General features: G+C 43.4%; 1 protein-coding gene across 1 annotated transcript; it reads left to right on the top strand.

Moving 5' to 3' along the window:
* Nucleotides 1-6559: 6559 nt before the first annotated feature.
* On the top strand, nt 6560-21140 carry HN1L (hematological and neurological expressed 1-like). Its single transcript, XM_005866555.2, has 4 exons — nt 6560-6741; nt 12809-12951; nt 17421-17469; nt 18823-21140. Exons 1-4 carry the CDS (start codon nt 6597-6599, stop codon nt 19008-19010), a joined length of 525 nt encoding a protein of 174 aa, XP_005866617.2. The 5' UTR covers nt 6560-6596; the 3' UTR covers nt 19011-21140.
* The last annotated feature ends 2316 nt before the right edge of the window (nt 21141-23456 follow it).

Genomic DNA, 23456 nt, shown 5'->3' on the forward strand with positions numbered 1-23456 from the left:
TCACAAAACCACGGCCTCCGCTTCCGCGTCGGAGAGATGGGCGCGCACGCGGATGTGCTCCGGGGTCCGCCAGCGTCCGGGCTGAGGGCCGGAGGTGCGCCTTTGCACATTTTTCGTCTATAGCGCACCGAAAAGATACCGGCAGATGGTGTGCTGCTTCGGGTGGGCAGTTCCGTGCGCCCGGACCAGGCGGGTGTGTGTCGGGCTGCGGGGCACCCTGCCGGTGCCTGGTGGGCGGGCCTCGGAAAGGTCACCCTCCTGAAATCCTCCCCAAATAGCGCAGACCTGTGGGACCAGCTGGAGCCCACTCCTAACCCCGCAGCCCGGTAGCCGGGCGTACCGTACCGTCCTTAATCCCGCAGCCGGGGCGCCAGGTGGAGCCCTCCCCTAATCCCGGAGCGGTGCCTTCTAATCCCGCAGCTCCGGGAGGTAGGCCCGGTACTGCCCTCCCTGCTTTGTTGGTGAACCAGGCAGGACTACACGTAATAGAAACGGAGATTCCCATTGCAGGTCTCGGCTGGGCGGCCACGTTCAGGAATACACCGCAGCACGCGTTCTTTCTTTTTTAGAGATTTTTTAAAATTGATTTTTTTAGAGAGAGAATTAGGGAGAGAGAGAGAGAGAGAGGAACATCCATGTGAGAAAAAATTGATTTTTTAGAGAGAGAATTAGGGAGAGGGAGAGAGAGAGAGAGAGAGGAACATCCATGTGAGAGCGGAGTACTCCCCTCTACCCGGGATCCAGCCAGGAACCTGGGCCTGGACCCTGACCTTTGCATTGGACCTCGCCCAACCGAACCGCAGTGGCCAGGGCAGCACGCTTTCTTCTCAAGTTTAAAGTGCTCTGTGTATTGTGAGTCAGATAAGTTAGAGTTGTCAGAGCTGGCGAAGCCTGTCATGCCACCGGGGAGCCAGCTTGCACTGGGGAGTTTTGGGTCTTCAGGTGCCCAAGAGTTTTCTTTATTGTGAGAGCTCTTCAGTGGCCCAGCCTTCCCATCAGAGTAGAAGAGAATGTGTGTGTGAGCACCGTTAAGATAAATACCGTATAGACTAGATACTAAATAAAAGACTGTAAACTCGGGGGAGTTAGGTCAGTATTCAGTACACCTAACGAAATAAGTAGTCATTAATCCATGGCACAATGACTACTAGTCACTTGCGTCTAATTCTGTACGGATAGGGGGCCAGAAGTTTCCCCTGGAGTGCGCAGGATGGATGAATCAAGTTTCTGCTGCCTGGTAACCGCTGTTCTGCCCCACCCACACCAGCTTCTTCCCAGCACTTTTCCAGTTGTGTTCATTAAGTACATTCCCTCTTGTTTACACTGCCTGGCACTGGATGCCCAGGAAATGTTGGTTAAGGAGAAAACGCCATGAGTCACTGAGAGAAGGCTGACTTCGTTCACTGCAGAGCTGGCGCTCTGAGGTAGTACTCCACACTTCTTTGGGAGACTCATTTTTGGAGAGGACTTTATGAAAAAAAAGAGAAAAGTCTTCCTTTCAGGACATTGAAGAAGGAAAAGGAATCGTAATTGGCTGCTTGGGATCCGCCGGAAGCTTTGCATTTGTCCCCCTTCTTAAAGGAATAGGTTAACTAGGGCGTTGTAGGATTCACACTTTAATTGGCTCTGCGGGGAAGGAACCCAGTGGTGGTGTAGGATCGAGCACCCAGCCAGGTTTTCTTCTCTCAGACCTGTATCTCTGTATTCTTGATGAGGGATGATTTTGTGTTAAAGGGATTTTGAATTACGAAAGCATTTTACTTTAGCCATCATTCATCTAAGGTCTTTCCTTTAAGCTATAAGGTGTATATTTGTAAGGAATTTAATCCAAGTCTGTTTCACTGCTTTTCTCCAACCCTGACCAATCCCCTAAAGCTTTCCTGACACAGGACAAGATCTTGGAAGGTCTCTGCTCATGCTTTACATAGTCCCTGAGCTGCGTGTTTGCTCTTCTTGTCACATGCCCCTTAGTTCCTCTTGTATTTTGAATATCTTTGTTGAAATATATTGAACGGATATTACAAAATGAAGAAGTAACCGGAAGGAAGCCCCATGTGGTTTCATCCCCAAAATGTCTTTGCGCACTAGTATTCCCACCCCCTCCCCAAAACTAGTGTCATAGTGATAACAGTGCAACTGATTGAGCCACATTGAGCCCTTGTGGGTTCTGTTCTTATTGAAATGTCTATTTAACTCTTGGCCCCATTTCTTTGAGACCCTGTTGGGGCAGCCTGGGCCGTGTGTGTATGACTGCCCCAGTATGGCTGTGAACCGTGCCTTTATGATGGAGTTTTAAAAAAAGCTGCCTCTTCTCAGGGAGCTTGGCTGTTATGCACAGGAATCTCTGCAGTAGTATTATTGGCACCGCTAGCCTTTTCTTCACTTGTTTTCAAAGTAAAATAAAATTCACAAAGGTACAGAGAGTAATAGAATAAACACTATATTTCCACCACCCCCATTTAACATTTCATCATTTCAAATAGAGCTATGGTTTGTCTCCTGTGCCCCAAAGGCTCTTTCCTCACAGATCGCAGACTCAGTTTGGGCCTCTCCACGGATGCCTTTGGAGTTCCGCTAGCATTCAGGTATTTCCACCACCCCCATTTAACATTTCAAATAGAGCTGTGGTTTGTCTCCTGTGCCCCAAAGGCTCTTTCCTCACAGATCGCAGACTCAGTTTGGGCCTCTCCACGGATGCCTTTGGAGTTCCGCTAGCATTCAGGGCTTCTATGGCATCGCTCACAGAACACTGGAACCACCTATCACAGCTCTATTTTCCCAGCACACCTGAAGTTTCTCTAGGCCAAGGACGTGCTCTCATTCATCTTTCTATCCGCAGTGTCTGGCACAGGCTTGCCAGCGATAGGTGCTCAGGGGACATGAGTTGAACTGAATGAAGCAAGGGTGAGAGGCTGCGGAGACTTGGGAGACCCAAGAATGTAGAATGTGAGAGTCAAGAAAGCGTCCTGAGAGCTTTGAATCAAGATGAGTCTATCCAGAATCTGGTCTGACAATTTTCTGGGACCTTTAGGGTTTGAAAGAAGAGCCATGTTTCAAATAAGTTAGTAAAATGAGAATTTTAACTGATGCCAGCATGAGACGGTGTTAAATTCAAATCCGTTCTGAAGATTACAGATCTCCATTCCCTTTTTCAAAGAGATGGCTGTGAAGACCCAAGCAGGTTGCACCTGCTCTAGCTAGCCAAGAAAAATATGAAGAATATCATTGTGATCTGGGCTCTCTGACTTATTTATAAGTACATACAGGTGTCAGATGGCCTCGCCGTGTCCACCAATAAAGTGCATCATCAGTCCTATTAAGTCTTTTAAGTCTAGTTATTGGTTAGTTTAAAAAAAGATTCCCCTCAAACTGAAGTAATTTTTTTCCTTCATTAAATCCTTAAGGAAACGCTAACTGCTGACCAGGCACCCACCTTTGCCATCCTCTCAAGCAGACAGGGACTATGGGCACCACATGGAAGGCCTGCCAGTTGCACTCTTGGCTTCTGTGGTGGAGAGCTGGCCTGCTGGTCTCCCCAGGCCGGGGCTGGCATGCCTGCCCTGTAGAGCAGACGAGTGCTTTCTGCAGTCCTGCTTTACAGCCATGGAATCTCAGAGCTGTTCACTTTAAGTTGCAGTGAATGATTAGCTCCCGTTCTAGCTCTTTTGAGGAAACATTTAAATATCCTATTTTTGTGAACTAAATCTGTGACCACGTTTATATAGCTTTCCGGTGAGGACTCACCTCGAATCCGATCATTCATGTGGTGTTGAGCTCTGTGATTTCATCTATTTCTAAATGCTGTTGTTGCTTACGACTAGCGAAAGAGCCTGGACCACTCGCCAGTTTAAAACTCAATTTCAGTAGGCCCCTTTCTCCTTTGAGATGCATTTTCAAAAATCTTTCTAGGTGTTCTAAAAAGATGCTATGAATTCACTGTATTGCTGCTTTGTGAAAATAGACAAACTCGGGGTAGAGCTTTGTGAAAATTTAATTCTTCAGTTATTGCAACAGTGACTCAAGGTCCTGATCTTCCTCTTCTGAAATGTTCACTTTAAAACCTCCCAAGATGGGGTAAGTGATCAACCAAAGGACTTGCATACATGCATATAAGCATAACGAATGGACACAGACACTAGGGGGGTGAGGGCATGTGCCGGGGGATGTGGGAGGCCGGGGGGAGGTCAATGGGGGAAAAGGAGACATATGCACTACTATTTGTAATACTTTTAACAACAACAACAACAAAATCCTCCCAAGAGGGACACTTCAGGTAGATACTGCTATTGTTGGCTGAACAGTGGGAATGCCACTATTCTTTGTAGGTGTTCAATTAAAATCAACCCTCTTGTACACTATTCCTCTCGAAAGCACGCCTGCACCTTTCTTTTCTCTCAGGTGCGCATCTCCTAAACTCTAAGGGACCCCAGCAGCTCATCCCCGGCTCACCCCCTGAACCTGTCTCCAAGGCCCCTTTTCTCCGAGTTTCCAATGAGCCAAAGCAGCCTGCCTAGTCTCTCTTCTGTTGTTTCTTCTGTCCTAAGCCCTTCCTTGTTTGACTGTCCCCAGCTTTAATTAAATAGACTAAAAAAAATAATAAAAAATCAACCAGCCCGGCTGGCGTGGCTCAGTGGCTGAGTGTCAACCTATGAACCAGGAGGTCACAGTTCCATTCCCAGTCGAGGGCACACGCGTGGGGCATGCGACAGGCAGCCTATCAATGATTCTCTCATTGACATTTCTCTCTCCCTCTCCCTCTCTGAAATAAATTAAAATGTCTTTAATTAAAACTAATCAACCTTAGGTGTTTTATTTTATTTTTAATATATTTTTATTGATTTCAGAGAGAAAGGGAGAGGGAGAAAGAGATAGAAACATCAGTGATGAGAGAGAATCATTGATTGGCAACCTCCTACACTCCTCCTACTGGGGATCAAGCCCACAACCCAGGCATGTGCCTTTGGCTGGAATCAAACCTGGGCCTGGGACACTTCGATCCGCAGGCCGTTGCTCTATCCACTGAGCCAAACCAAGTAGGGCAACCATAGATGTTTTAGAGATGACATGGTACATATGTGATGATCTGAAATGAACAGTGGTGCTTGCAGGTAGGTGCGTTCTCTGATTTCCAATGTTCAATATTTCACTGGTTATACTGGACTGGAGGACCAGAGATGACTATCTTGGTGTAGATTCTCAGGACTCACCTGGATTAATGTTGGTGGCACTCCCCATGGTCTAAGTCAGCCGTGGGCAAACTACGGCCCATGGGCCGGATCCGGCCGTTTGAAATGAATAAAACTAAAAAAAAAAAAAGACCGTACCCTTTTATGTAATGATGTTTACTTTGAATTTATATTAGTTCACACAAACACTCCATGCTTTTGTTCCGGCCCTCCGGTCCAGTTTAAGAACCCATTGTGGCCCTCGAGTCAAAAAGTTTGCCCACCCCTGGTCTAAGTTGACACTTGCCAGTAAAAGTGTGAGCCATATAAGGAATTTTAAATGTTCTAGTAGCCACATTTTTAAAAGTGAATCAGGCCGTAACCGTTTTGGCTCAGTGGATAGAGCGTCGGCCTGCGGACTGAAAGGTCCCAGGTTCGATTCTGGTCAAGGGCATGTACCTTGGTTGCGGGCACATCCCTAGTGGGGGGGTGCGCAGGAGGCGGCTGATCGATGTTTCTCTCTCATCGATGTTTCTAACTCTCTATCCCTCTCCCTTCCTCTCTGTAAAAAATCAATAAAATATATTTTTTTTAAAAAGTGAATCAGAAAAAATTAATTTTAATAGACATAATTCAACCTAATATGTACAAAACACTGTTTCAACCTGTGATCTATATAAACGACAAGATTAAAGAGATATTTGGCCTTTTTGTCTTCGAAATCTGGTGTGTAGTCTACAGTTACAGTACACTTAGTACACTTAAGTCCTTACTTCTACATCCAAGTGCTCACTAGCCACAGTGGCCAGTGGCTGCCCTTCTGAAGACCAACTCTGTGGGTCAGACTTGATCTGTGGTTAAATGGTGAGCTTCCCCCTCGTTTTTTCTTGGAGGGCTTTACGAGGCATTAGGGCATAGTCCGAGCTCCAGACTGCCTGGGCTTGGGTCCTGGTTCTGCCACTCCTTGTGTGACCTATCTTGTGATTTCTCTTCATCTCAGATGCATGGTCTGTGAAAACAATGCCTGCCTTAGAGGGCTGTGTGTAAGGTCTTTGGAACAATAGTTGGCATATAGTAAGCTACAGTCTTAAACACCACTGAATGTATTTACTGTATGCTAATTAAAATTTGTATTAAATTCTACTGAATGTGGCTCAATTTGCCTGTTTTAGAGAAACTTATAAGAGGTCCCAGGAATAATTTAAAAAACATACACGTTTCAAGTGGGTTTTTGGCATAACCAAGACATACTGAGAAAACTTTTAAGGAAACCTTAAGGGCAGTAGAGGAAGTTTGCCATAAGGCCATCTGTAAACTAGTCGTACCAGTTTGGAGTAGTTGTGGTGTATAATTTTTTCATAGATGTTAATTATGGACATTGAAGTCCAGGTCGGCCTCCATCTCTCATGTTTGCTCTGTGCTTGCAGGGGCATGCATCCCCCCGGAGGAGCATCGAGTGATCTTTTTGGAAGTCCAGAAGAAGTTGTTCCTTCAAGTCGACCCAACAGGATGGCATCGAATATTTTTGGACCAACTGAAGAACCTCAGAACATGCCTAAGAGGACCAACCCCCCAGGTATAGGCTTTTGTGACTCATTGGTCCTTTGGCCTCTACTTGTCCTTATGAAGCTGCTCTTTTGATAAAATTTTCTTTTTCTTTAATCCTTTCACATATCTTCTGGTATAGGTTACCCATTGCCATCAGAGTTCTAGAATGTGAGAAAGGGTTGCTCAGTTATTCTTGAATTCTCCCTCTGTAGCAACAGACATTGGCTGGGTGTAGGCACTGAGAATGCAAAGGCTGATGGTGGAATACTGGCTCCGGCCAGGGAGACTCTCCCAGTTGTACCATGGACTCCTTGAGATTCCTGAAATTGTGCACAGGTTACACATTTAAACGTTTTTCTTGCCCTGGCCAGTGTGGCTCAGTTGGTTGAGTGTTGTCCCATGCACCTAGAGGTCGCCAGTTCGATTCCCTGTCAGGGCACATGCCTGGGTTGCGGACACAATCCCCAGTAGGGGGTGTGTAGGAAGCAACCGATCAATGTTTTTCTCTCTCTTTTTAAAAAAAATCAATAAAAAAATGTTTTTAAACAATTTTCTTAGGTGTTTTTTGTTTGTTTGTTTGTCTTTTTAATCCTCAACCGAGGGTATTTTTTTCCATTGATTTTTAGAGAGAGAGTGGAAGGGAGGGAGAAGGAGAGAGGGAGAGAAAAAGAAACATTGATGTGAGAGACACATTGACTGGTTGCCTCCTGTATGCGCCCTGAATGGGGCTGGGGATCAATCCTGCAACCAAGGTACGTGCCCTTGACTGGGAATTGAACCTGAGACCCTCTGGTCTGTGGGCTGACACTCTAACCACTGAGCAAAACTGGCTAGGGCTATTTGTTTTTTAATCCTCACCCAAAGATATGTTTTTATTGATTTTTAGATTGGGAGAGAGAAATATTGATGTGAGAGAGAAACACTGATCAATTGCCTCCCATTCGCACCCCGACTGGGGTCGAACCTGCAACCTTTTGGTGCACAGAACAACCAAGTGAGCCACCAGGGCAGGAAGGGTATTTTTTAGTCAGCTTGTTGGTGGGATTAAAACTCTAAAAAAGGATGACTTGGTCTAGCACATGTCTCTTAGTTCTTACCCACATTCTGGTGGGTATAGTGGGAGAGCATCTTAGAACAATGTTTTCCTTGGCTAGTAGATTGTCCAGTTGATTGATCATACAGTGCTAGTTACCTAAGGAGCTCTCCCCTGTCTGTATCTATGAGGAAAAGGAAGGTTCATTTCATCTTTAAAGATTTGTGAGGCTAGACATAGGAATCAGTATTTCAGACAAATAATAAAATCAAGCAGAACCAGAGCTGGAGCTGCTTGCCACTCCACCTCAGTTCTAGGTGTGTGTGTATTCGACCGGTGCACATACTTCTTGACCAAACCCAAAGAAACAAGCAGTAGATTCAAAAGCTAGTGTTTTGTTTGATTTGCTGGGGGACAGGGAAGTGTAGATGTAGTTATAGTAGAGAAGCGGGTAGTTTTACTGAGTAGTGTTCTCACTGTATCCAGTGTATGGGTGTAGGGCCAGGAGGGGTCAGCCCTGCACATCCTTTGTACCAGTAACAGCATAACAATGGGTCATGTGGCCGATTGAATCAAATCTCAGGCACCTGAAGGTGGACAAGCCAGCTCCCTTGGCTTTGACTCAGCAGAGTGCATATCGAGCTGTCCCTGGGGTGTCAGGTTCCCTGGAAAGTGTTGCAACTTGGGGACAGTGCTATTCGGAATCTGAGAGCTGGTAGCATCTATACGATCCAGTGGTGGTTATGTGTTTGCTTTGTCTTTGTGATGGTTGTGTCTTACAAACTTTTCTGGTATGATCCCCCAGCTCTCGTGCCCAGTGGCCACCCTGGGCCCCTCTTGACTTGAGAGTGAGAAAGCCTCTGTCGTTCATGATTACAAGGTGTATTAACAACCAGCATGATTCCTTTTGCTGAGTTCCTCCTTCATGTGGTCCTATTGTTTGAGGGTTTTTTTCTGTCCTGCCAAGTGCTCTTTAAAATTATCTGTGATGAGCACAGCCAGTGTGGCTCAGTTGGTTGAGCGTCATCCCATGCATCAAAAGGTCACCAGTTCAATTCCCAGTCAGGGCACATGCCCCGGTTGGGGGGCTTGATCCCCAGTAGGGGGCTTGCAGGGGGTAGCTGATCGATATATCTCTCTCCTCGATGTTTCTATCCCTCTCCCTCTCCCTCTCCCTGAAATGGGTTTTTGTTTTTTTTAAATATTTTTTTTTTATTGATATCAGAGAGGAAGGGAGAGAGAGAGAGAGAAACATCAGTGATGAGAGAGAATCATTGATTGGCTGCCTCCTGCACACACCCCACACTGGGGATCAAGCCCGCAACCCAGACATGTGCCCTGACCGGGAATCGAACCGTGACCTCCTGGTTCATGGGTCACTCAACCATTGAGCCAGACTGGCTGGACTGAAATCAGTTTTTTAAAAAAAATTAAATGTGATGAATTCTCAAGGGAAGCTGGAAATGGAAAACTGCTAGTTGTATCCACAACCCCAGACCTAAACTCCTGCCTTTGTTTCTTATTTAGTCTTGCAGACTTAGCCAGCACAGCCCGTCAGTGAGAGGGCCTGATTGAGAAAAGTGTGAAGGGCAGAGTGTGTGACTTAGTACGTGAGTCACTGAAAATTTACCAAGGATTGTCATACCCAGTGTTTCATTTACTCCTCATTCATGTGCTTTGCTACTGGCCTTGTTTAGATCTTCTACAAATTGTTTTTCCTGGTGGTCTATCAGTGATTGATATGTGCGGATTTAATATCTGCCAGGGAGTATGCTACATGCTTTGCATGTATTTAATTCTCTCTACAAACCTAGGAGGTAGGTGGTATTACCCCCTCGACATGGAGAAAACTGAGGCTCAGGGTGCTTCACAGGTGTGTTAAGCCCCACAACTCATTGGTAGCAGAACTAGCTTTTGCATATGGATTTTTCTGACTCCAGAGCTCCAACCTGACCTCCTGCGTATATCTACTGGGATAAATTACTCAAAATAGAATTGTTGCCCTGACCGGTTTGGCTCAGTGGATAGAGCGTCGGCCTGCGGACCAGAGGGTCCTGGGTTCGATTCCAGTCAAGGGCATGTACCTTGGTTGCGGGCATATCGCCAGTGGGGGGTATGCAGGAGGCAGCTGATCGATGTTCCTCTCTCATCGATGTTTCTAACTCTCTATCCCTCTCCCTTCCTCTCTGTAAAAAATCAATAAAATATAAAAAAGAAAAACATTTAAAAAAAATAGAATTGTTGAGTGATTTAAAATACTGATAGATACTTCCAACTAGACTTTAATGGGTAGCCCAGTGTTCACCATGACACATGTGATGTTGCTCCTCACACTCTACCATCATATATCTTGAATTTATTTTTCTTCAGTTATGGATGGATTAAGCACCTTTTCTGTCTAGAAAGCTGAATTCATCTTTCAGGTAAAATATTGAGTAATAGACATGACTAATTGAAGTTCAAAAACAGAACTATAGGGTTGGACATATACACAGTAAAACTTAAATAAGTTTGTAGTTTCTAGAAAATTGAGACATGGAGTGATGTGAAAGGAATACTCAGGTTTCTGTGAGCTGGTGGCATCTATACAATCTGTTGGTGGGTATGTGGGTGTTTGCTTTGTCTTTATTTGTGATAGTTGTATCATATGAACTTTTCTGTTATGTTTAACAATTTAGAAAATGTTTTTAAATGAGCGTGGCTCTAGCCAAAACCTTCATATTGAGTTACTTTTATCTAACTTTTTTTAAAAGCTGAATATTCATTTTAAAAACTAGAGGCCTGGTGCATGAATTTGTGCATGGGTGGGGCCAGTCGGGGAAAGGAGCTTTGGGCAGTTGGCCAACTGGCCCCACCCCCTGGTCGAACTCCCAGTCAAGGGGACAATTTGCATATTAGCCTTTTATTATATAGGATAGGACAATTTACTTCAGCATAACCAGAAACAATGCAATAAGGGGATGACCTCAAGCATTACTTTTTCTTCACTTTGTGGCCTAGACGTTTTTGCTAACAACACTCTGTTAATAACAGCCTGGCAGCATTACTGAGGGCTTACCCACTTCATGTATGTTACCTCATGTATTTCACCGACTGCCCCAGGAAGGTATTATTATTATTTATACCTTGTTAGAGTTGAGAAAATGGGGACAAAAGAAGGTTGAGGTCACTTATCCCGGCTCACCAGTAAGTGACTGAACAGGGTCTCCATCCAGCAATCTGGCCACAGCTCAGCTGTCCTTAACACCATGCAGGGCTGGTTTCCCAATCCCAGAGTTCCCAGCTTGGTGTGTGTGGCTCCTTGGGAGGTCCATAGCCAAGGTTCAGGTTTATAATCACCCTGATGTTATATGAACGTGCGTGTGCACATTTTCCTACAGAGCAGTCCCACATGTTCTGTGTCCTCCCAACCAGCAAAGGCAGGGAACTGCAGTCCAGTCGCTCCTTTCTATGCACTATGATTCTACATGTCCCCTAGAGAGCAGTCACCAACCTTTTGGGCTGCCCTAGAGGACTGGCATCCTGGAAGGCCACTCTGCTTTATTTATTATTTATTTATTTTATTTACTTATTTATTTTTTATTTCAGAGAGGAAGAAGAGAGATAGAAACATCAATGATGAGAGAGAATCACTGATCAGCTGCCTCTGCATTCCCTCTCCTGGGGTTGAGCCCACAACACGGGCATGTGCCCTGACCGGAATCAAACTGGTGACCTCCTGGTTCATAGGTTGACGCTCACCCTCTGAGCCACACCAGTTGGGCATCCACTCTGCTTTAGAATCCACTCCAACAGCAGGGGCCGGCAGGCTATGGAGAGAACAAACCCCAGAGCCTCCTGCTCTCTGAGCTCACACGGGACTCGTCATTCATACTGTTTTTAGCATTCATGGTCTTCTATTGAAGCAGTGTGGGTTATTATAGCCAAGAAACGACTGTAATCACTTTTCCTTATTCAGATATAAGCAAAAAAGAATACTCCCCCTTTTTTTTACATTAAGACGTTGTGTGCTAGGTAGATTGTTTTACACCATTTTTCACTGAACAGTATGTCCAATACATAGAAAATACAGCCAACATTTATTGAGCATTTATGTCCCAGGCATTGTTCGAAGCATCTGACATATGAGCTACAGTAAGTCATTGAATCCTCTCAGTGCTGTGAAGAAGATCCTTTTATTATCCCCATTCTACAGATGAGGAATTTAGGGCACAAAAAGGCCAAGTAACTTCTGTACAGTCGTATAGCAATTTAATGGAATGCATCTTCTTTCCTCCTATAAGATAAATTGTTGGTGCACCAGGGCCATGATGATAATGGTCCCAGCGTTTAGCATAGCACTCTGGAAAGGAAGTGCGTGTGTGGTGTTTGCCCAGTGAATAAATGATATATTGGTATTGTATAGTAGCCATCTTTCTACTTAATGTGGGGCATTTAAACATTTACTTTTCATGGCCAGGCCTTAGTCATCAGCTTATACGAAGTTACATCTTAGATGCATGTCTTCATTATGTCTTATCAGATGACTTAGAGTTGGCAGCAAAGATGTTAAATGTCTGTGTTTTGCTGACATATCTACTTGTCACTGGAAATTCCAGCCAGAATGAGATCAGAAAATTACTACTAAATGTTATTTTCCAGATTACAGCTTTGCCTGTAACAGGACATGTTATTAAATTCATTCCTTTCTGTCTGACCTAAAAACTTAGAAACTGTTTGCTTTTAATTTACTAAAGAACATTTCATGGGTTTAATGAAGAAGATTCTTTAACAAAAAAGCATGAAAAGTTCAGGGATAAAGAAATTGGGGGCGGGAGGGGATGCTGCTTTATGCCCTCTCACCATCTTGCCTCCCAGTTCAGCTCAGTTCCGAAGTGAAGGCCCCAGCAGGCACCTGGGAAAGGGGTTAGGTCTTTAGGAACTCACTATCCCCGCCTTGTTGGCCTGAACTCAGGACGGGACTAGGGTGTTGCTATGAGAGGAGCTCTCTGAAGTGATGAATGTGAAAGGCAGGAGCAGGGAGGTGTTCTGGATTGCTCACTGCTCTGTGTTGTCTCTGCAGGGGGAAAAGGAAGTGGCATCTTTGAAGAATCCATGCCTGTGCACACTCGACAGCGTCTGAACCCACCTGGTGGGAAGACCAGTGACATTTTTGGGTCCCCAGTGACGGCTACTTTACCCTTGGCACATCCCAACAAACCCAAGGTATGGACTACATTCAGATAGCAGGCATAGACGAAAGAACAGCAAACATTGAGCCAGGCTCTTTTTCTCAAAGGCCCTGAGGCAGCTTGGACATGTTATTAGGAATAGACAGGAAGGGTGATGTTGGTTTTCCTGGGTGCAGTCATTAGTAATTGAGTTTTGAAACTCCCCTGAGTCATTGGAGAAATAGATTTCATCCTCGTGATGACGGAGCCCCGGGAGAAGCTGGTCTTAGTGTGTTGATAGCAGCGACTGCCCACTGCAAATAGGCGGCTGCTTTTCTCTGCACAACACTGAGGGGTGGCAAGAATAGTTACAGAATTGTTCATACAAAAGAGGAGCTTATGTTTCACAAAAATTTCACAATTTTTAATGGCCGTTGATAAGTACAACTGCATTGGACTGAAATTCACCAAGTATTTAGAATTCATGGGTTCCCTACTTACACTTTTTTAAATTTTTTTTTTTTCCGGTCAGTCCTTACCCAAGGATACTTCTCCATTGATTTTTAGAGAGAGTGGGAGAGAGAAAGAGAGAAACATTGATGGGAGAGAGACACATCAATTGGTTGTCTCCTGCACGTGCCCCGACCAGGGCTGGAGATCAAACTTGCAACCAAGGTACATGCCCTTGACCAGACTCAAACCCAGGATCCTTCAGTCTGAGGGCTAACACTCTATCCACTGAGTCAAACTAGATAGGGCTACTTTTTAAAATCTTATTTATCACCTTTGGAGAATGCCAGAGGATCAACTCAATATCATGAAAACCGCTAAAAGACAGAGTCAAACATTTGTTTGTTTGTTTTAAATATGTTTTTTTTTAATATATTTTATTGATTTTTTACAGAGAGGAAGGGAGATAGAGAGTTAGAAACATCGATGAGAGAGAAACATCGATCAGCTGCCTCCTGCACATCTCCTACTGGGATGTGCCCGCAACCCAGGTACATGCCCTTGACCGGAATCGAACCTGGGACCTTTTAGTCCGCAGGCCGATGCTCTATCCACTGAGCCAAACCAGTTTGGGCAAATATGTTTTTACTGACTTTAGAGAGAGGAGAAGGGAGAGAGAGAAAAACAAAACATTTAATCAGCTGCCTCCTGCATACCCACTACTGGGGATTGAGCCCATAATCCGGGCATGTGCTCTGACCAGGAATTGAACCAGTAACCTTTCAGCACGGGATATGCTCAATCAACCTAGCCACACCGACCAAGACAGAATCAAGCATTTAGACAGCATTTTCTGCATGAATTGTACTTCAGGATAACGGTTTTTAAGGCAAATTTGCCTTTTATAAAAGTACTCTAGCCTGTAAGTGAAGAAGGAATATCAGAATTCAAATATCACCATTCTGCAGAGTTGTAATGAAATTGTGGATCTAGGCAGTGATCATCAGTGGTTCTTAACATCACAAAATGAGAGACAAACCAAAAATTATAGGACTCATAATAGACCACCTTTGATTATCAAAAAAAACAGGACCTAATGAGATCAAACCTCATATTAGTTGATACCACAGGGATTCAGAGTTCTTGAAAATATGGGAAATTAACAGCAGAGTGGAGGGATATTCTAATTTTTTTTAAAAAGACTTAAGAACACAATCCCTATCAAAATCCCAACAATGCTTTTTTTAAAAAATAGACCCATTTTAAAATTCATATGGAATTTCAAGGGACCTGAAAGAGTCGAACAACCTCAAAAATGAAGAACGAAGTTGGAGGTTTACTCCTCGCAATTTCAAATTTACTATAGTAATCAAAATTGTGTGACACTGACATAAAGATAGACAAACCAGTGGAATAAAATTGAGAACTAAGAAATAAATTATCACATTTATGGTTAATTGGTAATGTCCACAGGGTGCCACGATCATTCAGTGGGGAATAGAACAGTCACTTCAACAGATGTTGCTGGGGAAATTGGATATGCACATGCAAAAAATGAAGGTGGACCCTTACCTTACACCATATACAAACATTAACTAAAAATGGATCAAAGACCTCCATTTAAGGGCTAAAACTACAAAATTCTGAGAAGAAAATTTAGGGACAAATCTTTTTGATCTTACTAGATTTGATAGTGGCTTAAATATGACACCAAAAATAAAGGCAACAAAATTTCAAATAAATAAATAGGACTTCATTAAAATTTAAAAACTTTCGGCCCTGGCCGGGTACCTCGGTTGGTTAGAACATCGTCCTGCTATGCCAAGGTTGTGGGTTCCATTCCCAGTCAGGGCACATACAAGAATCAACAATGAACGCATAAATAAGTAGAACAACAAATCGATTTCCCTCTCCTCTCCTTTCCCTTCCTCCCTTTCCTTCCCCCTTCTCTCTCTCAAAATCAATAAAAAATTTTAAAAATACCATCAATATAGCATTAATTACAGTAGCCAAGATATGGAAGCAACCTAAGTGTCCATTGATAGATAAATGAATAAAGATGTACATATATACAATGGAATGTTATTCAGCCATAAAAAAAGAATGAAATCTTGCCATTTAGGGTAGTTTAGATAGAACTAGAAGGTATTATGCTTAGTGAAATAAGTCAAACAGAAAGATAAATACCATATGATTCACTTATATGTAAAATCTAAGAAACAAAGTAAATGAACAAACTCAGATGCAGAGTACGAATTGGTGGTTGCCAAATGGGAGGGGGGTTGGGGTGCTGGGTGAAAAAAGTGAGAGGGAAATTGCCAGTTATAAAAATAGTCACAGGCCTGGCTGGTGTGGTTCAGTAGTTGAGCGTCAGCCTGTGAACCAGGAGGTCACTGCTAGATTCCCGGTCAGGGCACATGCCCAGATTGCCCACTTAATTCCCAGTGGGGGGCATGCAGAATGCATCCCATCAATGATTCTCATCATTGACATTTCTTTCTCTCTCTGTCTCTGTCTCCCCCTTCCTCTGAAATCAATAAAAATCTATTTAAAAAAAAAATAGTCACGGGCTATAAAGTATAGCATAGTGAAGAGTCAACAATATTATAATAACTATGGTGTCAGATGGGTAATAGGCTTATAGGGGTGATTATTTGTAAGGTATATAAATGTCTAATCACTCTTTCATACACCTGAAATTAATATAATGTATGTCAACTGTAATTTAAAAATAATTTTTAAAAAACCACTATATAGCTGAAACCGGTTTGGCTCAGTGGATAGAGCGTCGGCCTGCGGACTGAAAGGTCCCAGGTTCGATTCCGGTCAAGGGCATGTACCTGGGTTGTGGGCACATCTCCAGTGGGAGATGTGCAGGAGGCAGCTGGTCGATGTTTCTCTCTCATCGATGTTTCTAACTCTCTATCTCTCTCCCTTCCTCTCTGTAAAAAATCAATAAAATATATTTAAAAAAATAAAAAATAAAATAAAAATAAAAAACCACTATCATGAGAATGAAAACACAACCCATAGAATATATGAAATCACATATCTGATGAAGGTTTGCTATCCAAATTATATAAAGGATTCCTACAATCAAACAACAAAAGACAACCCAATTCAAAATGGACAAAGGACTTGAATAGATATTTCTTCAATCAGCACATGAAAAGATGTTCAGCATTCTTAGTCCTTAGGGAAAGGCACATGAAAATCACAAGGAGGTAGCACTTCACACCCACTAGGATGACTATTATAAAAACAAAACGAAAACAGAAAATAACAAATGTTTGTTGGCAAGAATATGGAAAAATTGAAACCAACAATGCTATTGAGAATGTAAAATGGTTCAGCCAATGTGGAAAACAGTTGGGAGTTTCTGAAAAAGTTAAACATAGAATTTACTATGCGATCCAGCTATTCCACTCTTAGGTATATATTCCCAGAATTTGAAAACAGGAATTCAAATATTTGTACACCTATTTTAATAGCAGTACTTATAGTGATGCTATTAAACAATCCAAGTGCCAACCAACAGGTGAATGGATAAATAGAATGTGTTATACATACATAATGGGATATTCAGCCATAAAAAGGAATGACATTTCTGATACATGCTACAACATGGATGAGCCTTGAAAACATCCTAATCTTCTAAAATTTGGGTATTAGATATTTAAGGAATCAGTTATTTTTGCAATTGTGTGAGTGTTATGGGTGTTTGGTTGGTTTTTAGGACATTTTTAAGAGCCACATCTTGAATTATTTATGGGTAAATGAAATTTCTAGAATTTGCTTTAAAATAATTCCACAAGGGGGTGGAGAGATTGTAATTGGGAGACTGTGGCTGAGACCAGGATGGCAATGAGTTGATGTCATTACAGCTCTACGTCGGGTTATGAGGAGATTCACAGTGCTACTTTGTTTATGCTTTAAATTGTCCATAATAAAAACATTTTTAGAAGTTGAAAATGAACCCAAATCATCCATCCATGTCTTAATTTTCATCGTCCATCTGAATGATCGTAAAAAGTTTCTGAATCACATATTGACCTGGGGTTTGCCTTGTTGCAGGACCATGTGCTCTTGTGTGAAGGAGAAGACCAAAAATTGGACCTTAAAGGTGAGTTTGTGTCCTGTCCCTTCCCCTGAGTGCTCTCACTCTGAAAGAGTTGCTGGTGCACCCAGAGAATGAGAGGTAATATTCCTGTGTCCCTTGCAAGCCAGCTGAGAAAAACAAGGTTGTGTTTATTGCTGAGGATTTAAGATTTAAAGAAGGCCAGGGAAATGGGCTCAGCTATTTCTGATGAAAGCTTTTCAACTGCTCATCACTGGTTTTTCTTCACATCTTGTCATTACTCATCAGCCTAGGCCTAAGACCCAAGGTGTGCTATTCTAGAAGCTGGTCTTTTGTAGGGAAGGGCAGGGACCCAAAGCCTCGTGACTGCGGGTAGCACCAGCAGAACTAATGCAGAAAAGAAGGGCATAAGAAGAGCAGGGACAGGAATGATGAGCAGGAAGAATGTGAGGCTTGCATGTGGTGGAGAGAGCTGGTGCTTCCGCAATCCATCACCCAGGGAGTGAGCTGCCCCCATGGTGAGGCTAGATGTCAGACTTGGAGTCCCACTGTTGTTCTCAAAGCTGACAGCACTGATTGCTGCCTGTGGGTCACCATTTCCCTCAGTTGACGACCAAGATATGTGGGAATTCATTCATTCACTCAAAACATCCAGAGTAATAGTGTCAGAAAACCTTGCCTCATCTTGTTAGACCCTCCAGTTAAGACTGGCTTCCTCTCTGTTCATGCTTGCTTTGAGATAGTGTGCTTTTTATATTTGTGGTGGAGAAAAAGGGAAATGGAGTCCAACAAGCAATATAAAGAAGTATTGAGCTTATTTAGGAATGTATCGAGGATTATTTATAGTACTGAGCCCCACTTTATGCCCAGTTCAAGAATGGCCTCTGCTAATAATCAGTGAGTCTTCTTGGCACAGACGGAAGCCTTGCCCTGTTAGTCTCTCTTCCCATTACAGTATGCATTTCTTGCTAGCTGGTCTATGTCACAGACTGTCCATGTGCACAGCTCGCCAATCCAGGTGTTGGGGAGCCTCTAATGCAGTGGTTCCCAAACTTATTTGGCCTACCGCCCCCTTTCCAGAAAAAATATTACTCAGCGCCCCCTGGAAATTAATTTTTTTTTAATTTTAATAGCAATTAAACAGAAAGATATATGTATTAATGTTTCTACCTTTTTCGTAAAATATAGTAAAGAAAGGTGTAAATTAGAAACATTGAAGTTTGAAATTATGAAACTATTTATTGAACTCAGAATAGAAAGGTAATACAAAAAAAGTTAAAACAAATGCACCTGTGGCCATCACCGCCCCCCTGGATCGCTGCAGCGCCCACCAGGGGGCGGTAGCGCCCACTTTGGGAATCACTGCTCTAATGCATGGTTTGTTGCTTTGTCCCACAGCTGCCATGAGCACCTTGCCCAGAGAAGAGCCAGGTGAGAAAGGTGGCCCAAAAGAAGCAGACTCTGCCCAGGAGCCCCAGCCCACACCCACGGCTGACAACCATGAGCCCAGGCTGGGCCCACGTCCTCGATCTCACAACAAAGTCCTGAATCCACCTGGAGGCAAATCCAGCATCTCCTTCTACTAGAGAAGCTATTGCTTCCCCTGTAGCCAGATAAGAAACTCGAGAGATAGGATTTCAAATATTATAGTTTCCTTTAGCCCAAAGGAACGGGGGTGGGGAGAGGGTCTGTCGTGTATCTGAAGCCACTGCTCAGGCTCCCCTGCCACCACGAGAGCCACAGAGGACCTCACCTTCCAGACTGCCGAGAGACATATCTTTGTGGGGGGCTGTGATGCCGTGGTGAACAGTCCTACGTAATTTTGGAGGAACTTTCAGATGGGCTGGGTGGGGAGCTGGTGCAAGGCTACAGGGGCCCTGATGAAGTGAGACCTTCCAAGTCCTGGTTGCATCAGTGACCTGCCAGCCAATTGGGTATCTAGGAATCACTCCACACAGTAGCAGAGTTTAAAGCCTCAGAAAGAAAGCCAAAAACCACCTGTGCATTGGGCGTAAGCCGAGACACTAGTCTCCATTCTTGGGACTATTGCTGCTAACCCGAGACCTCCTTTGCACCCAGGCACAGAGTATTCTGCAGTCTTTTCTTGAAACATTTTGAGTGCTTTCCCTCGGCAGCTGTCAACAAAAACCAAAAAGTTTTCTCAGTCTTATGCTTTATGGAGAGATTTTGTACCTTGATCCTCTGGGGTGATCTATCTGCCTTTCACTCACAATGGACTGGACTCAGTCTCTTCACAGACTGGTTTTGCTTATGAATTGTTTTGGGTTGTTTTTTTTCTCTTATCCTTAAATTTCAGCCTTAGCTCTTCAACACTAATGTGGACAGTTCATTTATCTGCAAGGCCCACTGACTTCTGTAAGACTAAAACTCTATCCAGATACATAATTGGGTTATTTAAATCTTTCATGTGTCTTTATTCCTGTTGACATTGGGAAGAAGATGTTTGAGAACTTTGAGTTCTTTAATAATATCTAAAGAGCTATTCTTAAATACCAGCTTTACATAAGTGACCATTGACTCTGGTCTGTTTCTGACACCTCTCTAGAAAAAAGTCAGTTGCTCAGGTACGCCAAAGAGGAAGAAAAGTTTGCTTAGGCCACCCTTTATAAAGCTTTGCAGAACCTTTGGACCATAATTCAGTTTCCAGAAGAGACTTGGAGACCTTAGGCTAGGTGATTAGTTTGGCAAAAAAGCCTTAACTGGCCAATTCTGTGATATTTACCAGCAAAGGTAACGACCTGGCAAGTTGTGTTGCTTTAATCTGTCAGGCAGAAGTTTCTCCCATTGAGCCTCCTAAGAGTTACAGTCTACATCACTCATGCTGGACCAGTAGTTAATAGAGGGGAGAGAGGGTTTGTGTGGTGGTTGCTGTTGGTGTGGGTGCCTGCAGAGCTAATGCCAGGTGCTGGAAATGTCTTCATCGTCAAAATTGAGAAAAGAAACACGTGTGTTTAGTGATAGCCACCGTGGCTGAGACACTAAGTGCCTACAGGAGCTGCCTCCCAAACCCCTTACACCCAGCACAGTGAGGGGATCTGCAAGTGGCTTTGTCAACCAAAGAGTGTCCCTCCTTTCAGTTATCCTGCTGACTCTGGAGCCAAGAAATAGGTATTTCATGTGACTTTATCAAGTACTTCCTGTCTCCATGTTTAAAATGGTAATTTTTAAGAAATTGTTTGGAATTCAGAGTATTTTTCCCCCATTAAGAAATGTCACAAATGGTGGTTAACTTTTAAGCCCAAACACACTAATTTGTTTAACTTATAATGAAATGTACTAATGGTAGAAATGAACTGCCATTTGTAACTACGTTTTGCTTTTAATACACAAGAAAATAATTGGTGAATTCCAAATTGGGTTGCTGGCATTGTGCTGCTGGCCCTTGCGGTGTCACCCCCACCCTCACTGTCAGCCAAATGAGAGGAAGGACTCTAGTTCTATCCACTGGCAGAGATCCATGAACTCTTAGCATCCTGTTATCAACCTCTTAAGCTGCATTGAAAAATTACCAGTCTATTTTTATTAAGCCTTAAAACTTTTTATGTGCATTTGGTGCCAACTTTTTTCTAGAGCTGTATCAAAAACAACAAACCTGTACTCACATCACAATGTAATTTTGATAGGAACATTTTGTTATTTTTACAAGGCAGAATTGGGTGTAACAGTTGAAATAAACTTCGTAATCATGTATGCAGGGTCTTTGCCTGTTTGGTGTCTGGGGCGGGGTGCACATACTTTCCTTAACACCCATTCTCCAACATGCGTGACCGCTGCTCCTTCCCTTATAGCGTTTCATCAGTGAATGGGTTGCCTTTTTTTGCCTTTTTTTTTCCATTTAGCCAGGGGATGCCCAAATCTCTAAGGTTTAGATTTAGATTTTTTTAAAAATATATTTTATTGATTTTTTACAGAGAGGAAGGGAGAGGGATAGAGAGAAACATCGAGAGAGAAGCATCGATCAGCTGCCTCCTGCACACCCCCTACTGGGGATGTGCCTGCAACCAAGGTACATGCCCTTGACTGGAATCGAACCTGGGACCCTTCAGTCCCCAGCATGACGCTCAATATCCATTGAGCCAAACCGGCTAGGGCAGATTTAGATTTTTTTCATTTGAAAAACAGATTCAGCTGTCCTTTTTTTAAATCTTATTTTGTTATGTATCCAGTTCTTGTTTTACATATATATTTTTTTATTATTATTATTATTGATTTCAAAGAGGAAGGGAGAGAGATATAGAAACATCAATGATGAGAGAGAATCATTTGATTGGCTGCCTCCTACACACCCCACACTGGGGATCGAGCCCACAACTCAGGCATGTGCCCTTGACTGGAATCGAACCCAGGTCCCTTCAGTCCCCAGGTTGACCCTCTATTCACTGAGCCAAACTGGCTTAGGGCCAAAGATTCAGCTTTGAGTAGAATGAGCGGGAATGTTCTAGAGTCCCAGTTTCTATAAAGATTCATTTTTTCTGCCACTTGTTTTCCTAACAAATTGAAGGTATTTGAACTTGCCTCTGAATTGGCTTTAAAACTGCCCAGTACAAGCCTTCTCATGAGTAGATGAGGTGCTGAGCTGTTAGAGTTTGCCTGTAGATTCAAGCCCTGCAGAGAAGGGCTTGAACGTCTTTCCTTCTTACATATTACCTTTATCAAATGTTCTACAAGCAAATTTAATACCCTTGTATGTATGACGTGGGTTCAGGATAATGAAACTTCTCAGACTGCCTGCCTGCAGAATTCCCCTACAGGAGGCTCCACACTTCTGCTTACTAGATCGAGGCCAACTATCAGAACAGCACCTAAAACCCGACATGGGTTACCTAACATGATCTTCATTTGTTCATCTGAACATGTGTTTGGGAGTTCAGAGATTATTCCAAAAACTGGGCTAGGCTCTGGCAACATCACATTACCTGTTTGTCTGGGTAGCCCAGTTGGTGGGAGCATCGTCCTGATACGCCAAGGTTGTGGTTCAATCCACAGTCAGGGCACTTTAAAAAAAAAAATCAGTACATTATCTTTGTAGCAGGCACTCCAGCCACAGGTGAGCACTGAGGTCTTGGGAGTGTCATAACACAATGCCTAAGTCTGAAATGCCCAAGATAGCTCCATCTGTTATGGTTAGGGGGGTGAATAAAATCAAAGGGTGGCCACTTCCAAGTCCTGTGCCTTGTCCAGAAATACACTGGCTCTTTTGATGGGACATAATTTGTTCCATTATCTTTTATCTTTGTGACTCAAACCTTACAAGAATACATGTACCTCCTTTGTTATCTAGTTCATTTCTTCTGAGCTCATTGTGTGTGTGTGTGTGTGTGTGTGTGTGTGTGTGTGTGTGTGTGTGTGTTTTGGTGGTTTTTAAAATGTTTTTATTGATTTGAGGAAGAGAGGAAGGGAGAGGAAAAGAGAAACATCATTTGGTTGCCTCCCATATGCACCCTGACCAGGGATCAAACTCGCAACCTGGGTATGTGCCCTGACCGGGAATTGAGCTGGCCACCTTTTGGTGCATGGGACAATGCTAAACCAATTGAGCCACAGTGGTCAGGACTCAACTCATGTTCTTAATCCTTAGAATTCTTAGAGATCATGAATGAAGTACTAGTATTCCTGTTTTATGTTTGACTAAAAAAGCTATCTAAAATTCAACTTGGGAAGAAATGAGAGGCACATTACAGGGGCTTGGTTGACTGATTTTCAGCAGGCATTTGGGATATTTAGAAATTAAAGTAGAACTTGCCCTGTCTTGTTTGGCTCAGTGGATAAAGCATCAGCCTGCAGACTGAGCCACACAGGCTGGGCTCCAGCTGCATTCTTCAGTAAGCATCAAGAGTTATATCAGCCCGGCCAGCGTATTGAGCATCGACCTATGAACCAGGAGGTCAGAGTTCCGATTCCCAGTCAGGGCACATGCCTGGGTTGTGGGCTTGATCCCCATCGGGGGGCATGCAGGAGGCAGCCAATCTATGGTTCTCTCTCATCATTGATGTTTCTATCTCTCTCTCCCT

The sequence above is a fragment of the Myotis brandtii genome, unplaced genomic scaffold (assembly GCF_000412655.1).
Source record: "Myotis brandtii unplaced genomic scaffold, ASM41265v1 scaffold233, whole genome shotgun sequence".
NCBI lineage: Eukaryota > Metazoa > Chordata > Mammalia > Chiroptera > Vespertilionidae > Myotis > Myotis brandtii.

Coding starts and splice junctions, on each gene's coding strand:
- HN1L (XM_005866555.2), top strand. CDS start 6,597: ATGCATCCCCCCGGAGGAGCATCGAGTGATCTTTTTGGAAGTCCAGAA. Junction 6,742..12,808: donor TAAGAGGACCAACCCCCCAG/GTATAGGCTTTT, acceptor TTGTCTCTGCAG/GGGGAAAAGGAAGTGGCATC. Junction 17,470..18,822: donor CCAAAAATTGGACCTTAAAG/GTGAGTTTGTGT, acceptor TTTGTCCCACAG/CTGCCATGAGCACCTTGCCC.